This window comes from Ochlerotatus camptorhynchus, unplaced genomic scaffold (genome assembly GCF_037179485.1).
Source record: "Ochlerotatus camptorhynchus isolate MF236.1 unplaced genomic scaffold, CSIRO-AGI_Acam_v1.1 ptg000102l, whole genome shotgun sequence".
Lineage (NCBI taxonomy): Eukaryota > Metazoa > Arthropoda > Insecta > Diptera > Culicidae > Ochlerotatus > Ochlerotatus camptorhynchus.
In genome coordinates this window covers 4950906-4960141 of record NW_027040592.1, presented here as the reverse complement: position 1 = coordinate 4960141, position 9236 = coordinate 4950906, and the positions used below count along the sequence as shown (strand labels likewise).

The 9236-nt window shown below is 42.2% G+C and overlaps 1 protein-coding gene across 1 annotated transcript in view; it reads left to right on the top strand.

The window, feature by feature from the left end:
- The first annotated feature begins 574 nt into the window (after positions 1 to 574).
- LOC135699102 (alpha-protein kinase 1-like) overlaps positions 575 to 9236 on the top strand; it is a 199044-nt gene continuing 190382 nt past the window's right edge. The window contains exon 1 of the mRNA XM_065219299.1: positions 575 to 895. Within this exon, the coding sequence (XP_065075371.1) occupies positions 887 to 895 (9 nt within the window). The 5' untranslated portion in view covers positions 575 to 886. The remainder of the gene's footprint in view (positions 896 to 9236) is intronic.

Here is a 9236-nt window from a genome sequence, read left to right as displayed (position 1 = left end):
TTACCTGAAAATAACATCCAATTAGCCTTTTAACAAGCGCATCATTGCTCGCGATAGTACCTCCTCCTGCTCCTCACCAACAAACAAGGATTGAAAATCGAGTGCGCTGAACTTTTGCTCATCCACACTCTTCGCGAGACTGCAGCCGGCTTGTTTTTCTTCCTTCGTTTTCCTCAAGCTGCTGCCCGCTTCTAAATAACAAAACAAAAAGTCACCCAAATTGCTTCACTCCATAGTAGACTGGCTGCACCCACACACGACACAATCCACTCGACGAGCTGCCAGATGCAACGAAAAATGCAAGAGGAGGAAAAGCTTCGGCCGCATTCTTTCTCCGCGGCTCCGATTGCGTTGCGAGCGGGAGAGGAAAGAGCGAAAAAAACATCGCATTTTTCTGACAGCAGCCAGCAGCCGAAATGATAACATCGAAAGGTATTTTCCTCTCCCGCGGTCACGAAGAAGAAGAAATCAGAAAAGCGTAATCTCGATCCGTGCTGTTGTTGTTGCTGTTGCTGTTGTTGTCGTCGTCGAAGATTGAGACACCGAAAATTTTCTCGCGCTTCTTCGCGGCGGCGGACCACTGGAGATCAGTCTGGTAACGACATCCGACGCGAGTGGACGCGACAAACATTCCGGGAGTTTAGCGACGAATCGAGTCGAAACAGTTGGTAGAATAGTGTTTTTGTGCGTGTGAAACCCTACGGATTGGCCAATTACGGAAGATTTATCTTCGATTGGTAGCAGTGTGAAAGAGTGTGACCGTGATCTGTTGTAAAACGAAAAAAAAGCTAATTGAAACAAAAGTGAACTTCGGTGTGGACCAATTTGGAAGTGCTCGGCGTGAATTGAAGAGGTGTAATTATCCAGCTGGGAAAAGTGTCTCGTGATGCTGTTGGTGAGTGATTTTATTATAGTTGTTATAGTGATATTTTACCCCCTGATGGAAAGGAACCTAATTGGAAGAACATCAAGTGACTTGAATGGTCGTTATAGCAACGAACCTTGGTTGTTAATAATTTATGTAGAGTCACTTACAAAGGGCTTATTGAAAAATTTGAACCGAGTGCATAAATCCAGGCGCGAAAATGTCTCAATTGGACGTAAGGAAAATTTATGTGAATGCCAAAGGAGGAAGACTTTGAACGATGTGCTCCGACTGGTGCTGGTGGTGGTGCATTGAATCCGTATAATTAAAATAAATTGGAAATGCAAAACCCAAATCTGCCCTGCTTGGTCGAGTTTCCCACCGGCGGTGTGTGGAAGGTTTATGCTACGGTTTCAACGGTACCCATCTTTAGCTAGTTACGTGGTACCAGGAGGAAAACCGAACCTATGCAGGTACGAATGCTAATATCGTTTCTCCGTTGCCGTTGTTCGGTCGCGCTCAATAAGGGCAAAGATCGAAACGGTTGTTATGCATCTTCTGTAACGGCAGCGATGCACCGACTCGTGGTGCACCCATCGACGGATAATGCCAGGGGAAAATTTGATTGATTTTTGATTTTACCCACTTTGGATCGAAACCGCCAGCGGTTTTTAGCAGCGCCTGCGGAGAAGCACTTTGTGGAAGTCAAGCGTGAAACAAATTGGTGCATTCAATTTCAGTCACGTTGATCGGATTCTCATACGAGTCGTAAAAAGGTAGGATTGGTGGGGGATCTGCCGGTTGGGTAAGTCTCGGCTTGAGTTAGTTCGTAATTGTGCAATTTGGGATCGATTGGATTAATTCATTTATCGAATTTAATTTTAGTACACTACTTGGTGGTTTATCAGTCCTTTGAGAATAAATGAGTCTGACTATCAAATTCTTATCGTTAAGTAAGTGCGATTACATTAGCAAAAATCGCCATCTGGTGTAACTTTGTACGGGAGCAAGCTGTCAATTTGCTAGATTAGTGTCAAAAATCTAAGTTATTATCTGTTGCATTAAATATTAATTTAAAAATCGACATAGGATCGGACAAAATATCGCTGTGCTCAGAAAACAAAACTCTTTCAGATTACGTATAATAACCGATAATTTTTTCAAAATTAAAGAATCCAATTCTGGTTATCTGTCAAGGACACGTTTTCATGCACGTATTTATCTATCAACTCTGTAAATGTTCCAAAAATGTACTAAAGTAGTGTATCGTTTTTGGCACATTCCAATTTTGTCATGTTCCGCTTTTGGAAGTGTTTCCGGTTTTGGCAACATATAAAAAAGTTTGTAGAACTTGAGCATAAGCCCAGTGATATTGTATGGAACTTTTTACAAATATTCAAGAAGATAGGTTCAGAGGCCTTTAAAGCGAATCCAGTTTTTTTAATAGATCTATACTACTTTTAATGTGAACCTAAATAATTTCAGAAACGAGTCTGAAGGCACCAGAAATCTCGAGGCAAAAATCCCGACATTTCCCGGGGCTAGACAAATCCCTAATTCCGGGTTTTTTTTTGCCAAATTCCCGGGATTTCCTGAAAATTGAGAATTTATAACGATAAAAGATGCAAAACCTAGATGGAATAGTATAAAAAATTAGATGCTAGAGTGATTTATCAATCTACAACGATTGAGTCAAGGCAGTACACAATAAGTGGAGAATATTCTTCTTCGAAGTTTTAAACTAAAAATGTTTGTATTACTTCATGCGTTAAGTTAACGATTTACATAGTTGGTGAGGCTTAACGTCAAATATTAGATTTGAAGTGGTCATTTTATACGATAGATGAGGAGATGAAAGAATAGAGTTGGTAGTTCCGTTAGAGTACGGCAGCGTGAAAATTGTATATATGACAATTTTGAGGAAGGTACGAATCGGGATGATCATCTCCCTTACCAAACTCATCCGTTGATGAGGGATGGTGAGGGGTAAAGCCACCACTGGAAAAAGGGATGATTACCGATTTGTTCATGTACCTTCCGATGTGTGGAAGCAGTTCTACCGATTGATTCACATTCAAGTCGCCAATGGCGACTCGCCATCTGACGTAAGCGTCTAGTCGATAAGTTTGGAAATTGCAGCTTTAAGTCTTCCCTCAGAGCCCGTTTCAGATTTCATTTAAAATATCCTTGGGTTTCTTCAAGTTCAAAATGACGTTTTCTACTACTCGAACTTTGCCGTGGAACATTATTGTGATATTTTGTTTCTTCAAGAACCTCGATAAAATATGGTTTTATTCATGAAAAAAAAAAAAAATAAACTCTAGTCAAAATTATTTTATATGCCCAAAATTTCTGTGAAATCTGTTGATGTTGCACTCATGGAAGTGCCTAAGAAACTCGTAACAGCCGCAGTTAAACCCATTGTAACTGCTCCAAGGATGTTCAACAAAATTCTAACGCGACCCTGATACTGATCCCCATCCGAAAACGCTAAGTTGTACTTCCGGTGGAATAGAATTTACCAGACGCTCTACCCTCTCTTGAAACAGCTAATCGTCATCACTGACGAACAGTTCTAGGAATCGTTGCGACATAATTATCGGCTTGCTTCAACTTATTGTCATCAAACCCATCTCCTTTGAACTTCCAAATAGCTTTCGACGTCTTCTTTGCCACGGCCGGTTCACACCAACAATGCCGCTTCGCTTGTTCTTCATACCAGCTGCCAAATTTCCCCATTTGATCCTACCATGAACGTCTGAGTCTCTGAGATCAAATCTTCGATGCTATGTTAAACACGATTTTTCTCCCGTCAGATTTAGGACGTACAAGCCACCACTACAATCTGCAGTCGTTATTACAGTACCGCCGTACATCAGCCGACACTGCTGTGTATCACACTGAGTCTTTACACCTTTAGTCGTGAGCTTCGCAACTGGAATCAAATTTTCCTCCAGATCGGTCCGTCCGTCAATGTAATACCTTCCGGTTCCGAGCACCAACGATTCCCATATGCCGTCGATATTACTGGACATCAGAGTGATGCAAAGTTTGAAATTTTCGCTCCACAATACTTAAACGATTCCAAATCTGATCTTGACTAACCTCTCAAAATTTGAACCCATTTGGTGAGAAACTGAGATGGCACAAACCATTTGAAGTTTGTATGGGAATTACTATGGGAAAACCAAGATTTTTGTTCATGTCTATCTAATAATTCACCATATCGGTTTGCTTCAAAAACTTTCAACTGTACTTGTTGGAAATTTTCCCAGCTACAACTTTGCAAGAATCGAAAGTTATCAATGGTTCAATGCGCTGATGTCTTATGATCATGCTTAATCAACTGATCAGCAGGCAACATTGGTGTTTCTGGGGCGTTGAATAGGACACAAAAATCATGGCTACTATGTCACACTGCAAAATACAGTGTTGCCTACAGAGCAGCTGCTTGATCATGTCATAAGTTTATCAATCTCTTAAATAATTAATAACTTTTTCCTGTCTCGTTTTACATAGAAATGATCTGCAGCAAAGTTGTAGCTGAGAAAATTTTCTATAAGAATGGCTATCGAACTGTTTCGCAGCTCAATATGGAAAAATACTAGAAGGCAATGAGCAAAAAGTTGAGATTTCCCATCGTAATTTACATGTAAACTTCAAATGGTTTGTGCGAAGTCTGTTTCTAACCAAATGAGTTGTAACTTTTGGAGGCTAATCAGGACCCGATTTGAAACCATTTAAGCACTGTGGAGCGAAAAAGTCAAATTTTGCATCAGTCTACTGGACATACACTAGTGTCCAGTCTCACGAAAGCACTTTGATCGTTCGCCATATGCAATGTAGCGCCGGAATCGATTGTATCATGAACCATAAACGTAAACGACTGGTTGTCGTTTTCGCGCACTGTTCTTGCGTCAACCTTTTTCTTATCACTACTGCTCTCCACCAGGAATGCCTTGCAGTGTCGCTTCCGGTGTCCTTGTTTCCTACAACGATAGCAGATGATACTCTTCTGCTGACTGAATCCACTTGGTCTGCAACGCTTGCTCTTAATTTCCGCAACCTCGCTTCTTCTGCTTCTCTGCTTGATCCACGAGCTTCACCTTAACCAGGTCGAGAGTCAATTCTTTCTCGTTGCGAGTCTCCAGTGCCGTAGCCAACGGATTAAACGATTCCGTTAACGCCACTTTCAGACACTTCTTCATTTCGAATCCAGAGTTCTCCAGTCTAGCATACTGCTTCTCGATATCAGCCAGATAAGCCTCCATGTCATCACCCAATTCGAAATTTTGATTGGTGATCTGCTTCAATAGTGAGTGTCACTTTCTGTCCGAGCGACGCCTTCTGGTGATGCTCCTTCAGAGCCGTATAGGTAGCCTTCGTCGTTGTCTTCCTTCGAATCAGGCCGTACTGGCTCTCATCTACTATCAATTGGATAGTGGGCAATCGTTGCCAGCGGTTTGTCGTCCCCTTCAAGTTAAGCTTCCGTCACTGAAAGCGGTGGGGTTCCGGGATCCACGTACCTCCACAACTGTTCTCGATGTAGCAGCGCCTGCATCGCGAAGGACCATTCTTCGTAATTTGCATTTGTCAGTCTCACGATTCTTGCCCACTCCATCTTCAGATAGCTTCCAAGAAAACAGGGATCTTCTAGTTTGATTTCATCGGAACGATTTCTGCTTCCTAACTACTCTGAAATGAAAATGAGTTCAAGAAAAACTCTAACATACGCCACAATATGTGTATTACCGGAAAGGGGACGACGTGTAGAGGCCGTAAATCGATGCCAGGCGCCATTTTGGACTCCAAGATTGCGACTATCGGTTCAAGAAAAACTGTCAAATACTCTACAATATAGGCATTTCGGAAAAGGGACGACGTGTAGAGGACGTAAATCGATGCCAGACGTCATTTTGAAATCAAAGATGGCGGCCATCGGTTCAAGAAAAACTGTCAAACACCCTAAAGTAGGGTATTTTTGGAAAGGGGGCGACGTGTAGAGGCTGGAAATCGATGCCAGACGGCATTTTGGAATCCAAGAGGGTGACCATCAGTTCAAGAAAAACTGTCAAATACTCTACAATATGGGTATTTCCTGATAGGGGACGACGTGTAGAGGCTGTAAATCGATGCCAGACGCCATTTTGTAGACCAAGATGACAACAATCGGTTTAAGAAAAACTATCAAATACTACAATATGGGTATTTCTTTAAAGGTGTAACAGTCACTCCATGTTGTAAATAGTAAATTAGTCATAAATAAAATAAGAATGAAATATATCGAATCCATACGCCAAAAACTATGCCAGTAGCAAAACGACACTGGTCGATTTACTATAAAAATATAATACCTCGTGCCTTGTACAATTTCTCCCAAGGCCGAGTCCAGTGAAATCTCCGGGAAAGTTGGGAAAAGAGAGAGTGTGGCTACACCCGACTTTGAACGAAGGACCAGCGATCGGAATAATCTCTCGCATTGCCGATCTAGTTCGAAGAAGTTCTCGGGAAAATCGAACTTCCGTTAAGTTCGGCCGAGGTCACCTTCCCTAATCTGAGGGTCACGGTTTCGCTTCACTTTCGTCCGAACCTCAGATTGCAGTGGAAGTGTTTCATTTTGTTCGCGTGATAGTTTCGTTTTGTAAAGTGAGTTAAAGCAACGTGGTTGTACTTTTATACTTAAATTCTAATTTCTCCTCGTTGATTGTTTAGCTATAGTTATAAATCAATACGTAGTGTGCGTCTTAGGCTAGACTTTGTGTGTGCCGAAAACAAGCTAGACCAGCCGACGGCTACGTTTACGTTTCCAACGTCATCACCTGCATCCCCGGGACGAATAATCCCGGCAACCGTCACCTTGTCCGGTGGAAAGCGATCCGCAAATACATCGCTGAGCGGGGCTTTGTGGTTCGTCCACCCACGTCGGTCGAACGCGCATCGTTTGAAGGTGGCATCGTCACCGCGCCAGTAAACGTTCATGTTAAGTTCCATAACCATTTCAGTTAAAGTTTAGCAGGGACTATACGCCATTTTTAATCATTTTCAATAAGGTTAAGTTATAGGTCGTATTTATGCGGGAAGGGGGGCATCCGGAAAGGATTCAGAATACATTTCGGATTTTCGTTTTCCTTTCAACGTCGGGCGTGTTCCAGAGCGATATGGGGATCGTCATCAGAAAAGACGGAATGACGTTGACATTGTGGGGTGCTGCCGGTAGGTTTCCGTATCAGTTTGGTACTGCTCTAATGGCCTCCGACTGTTGTCCGAAGAGGCAGTCTTCAGCGTGACCACTCTGAAGATGTTGCTTCGAGAACGGATTGGAGGTTGGAACCGACCAAGAAGTGACTGGAACTCAGAGCTTCCAGGTCCGATGGTTCCGATAAAAGTGGCGTTAATGGTCGCGAATTGAGGCACATCTCAACCTGGGCTAGTAAGGTGAGCATGTCCTCGTAGACAATACTGATATTGCCTATTTCCTTGAGGAGGTGGGTCTTTGCGGATTTCACCGCAGCCTCCTAGAGGCCTTCAAAATAAGGCGCGCGTGGTGCGATGAACTTCCACCGGATCTCGTGGTTTGTGCACCAGGAAAGGATATGATTTCGGTCAGTGGGGTCCTGCTTTAGCATTTGATACACTCGATGCAAGGCGTGTGAAGTTCCTTTGAAGGTCGTGGCGTTATTGGAGTGCAGCGCGGTAATCTTCCCCCTTCAATGTGGACGGATCGTGTGGAAAAGCAAATGGAAATTGCCACATACACATTCGTTGGACCTCGCTCCCCGATTGCCGATTTGACATAGAACGGCCCACAGTAGTATACACCACAAACGGAGAACTGACGTACGAACACAAGAATAGGACTATGTAGAGAAAGATAATAAAGAGGAGTAGAAAATACAAGCAATGGAAATTTTGTGAAAGCACGCTCTAGTTATAATAAAATCTAAGCTCACCGTTTTCCGTTGTGAAATAAATGTTTGATTTGATTGCGATGTGATGTTGCCCTATCAAAAATTAGAATGAGAGGAAAAAAGTGTCTTCACGTTGTTTCGGGTCCGTGTAATTCTGTTGTTGTCTTCCGCGTGGTCGGAGTTTGACTTTATGTTGCGTACCTCTTTTGCTGCAACTGCGCCTCTGGCGGAAATAGGTGGAACTACCGATGAGGAAAGCTTGACGTGTAACGTCGTTTTAGGTTTGTGTGCTCTCTTACCGTGAGCTTTGGGGAAATATTTCGAGGTGTGAGAGATTATGCTGTTTTAGCAATAAGGGTTTCTACACGGATAGAAATCTCCTTATACCTTTTGGCAAATTTATATTGCTGATTATTCATAAAATGTATAAGTCAACTAATAAGCAGACGCCTTGCAAAAAGGTAATGAAGCTAATGTGTCAAATGAAATGTATAAGCGGTCACACATACCTTTTACGCATTCTTATAGGACCTATGTGGCTTGTCTTATGGAATGTATCAGGCTGATCTTTTGGCAAAAAAGTATAAGTAACAAAAAAGTAATAAGTAAGTAAGTATGAATAAAATAATTGATTTTCGTTTCGTGTACCCGTTCAAATTCGGTGGTAGTGAAGCTGGCTCGATCTCTTCTTTTTCAGGAAGATTACTCTTGGACTCGCCCTGGGGCAGTCTCATCCGGGCAAACTCAACATACACACTTAGAAAAATTGATGTAAATTTAGGTGCTCTGAGACTGACATATACGAGCGTCAATTGTGACATAAAATTGAGTCATAATAGACGCAAAATTCAGCTCAATCAAACGTACTTTCGAACTTTTCAGTCTCTGAGCACTTAATTTTATATGACATGTTTGTTTACGTCTCATCCTTTACGTCAAAGATGGATTCCGTCACGTGTAAGATTAGGTATTTCTAACTGTGTAGTATGCGGTCTCCTTTACCGGAGTGGCACTTAAGCCGCATACTTATCCGAGATCAACCAGTGACGGCTACAAAGGGAACGACGTATAAAGGCCAGAAATCGATCCCATTTGACCGTTGGTCGAAAAAGAAAATGAAATTTTCAGTATTGTTTGCGATGCAACAAAACTGTTGTACAGAAAAAAAAACGCCTTAAATATTTTATGTCTCAGAGCGTATGATTGGTAAGCCTTATTCAGGAAAAATACTGCGAGGCAAAATAACCTAAAACATTAATTAGACAAAATCTTGGATTTTTAAATGGCGCCCAAAATCGATTTCCAGTCTCTCTACACGTCATCCCTATTCCGTTTCGTGTCCTCACATTGTACAGCAACATTTCTATGGACAACCTTTCCAGACATAACATATTAAGGAACTTTATGTGCACACTAGCACCGCGTAGTGAGAGAGTTCTGAAATAATATGACCACCATCCGAA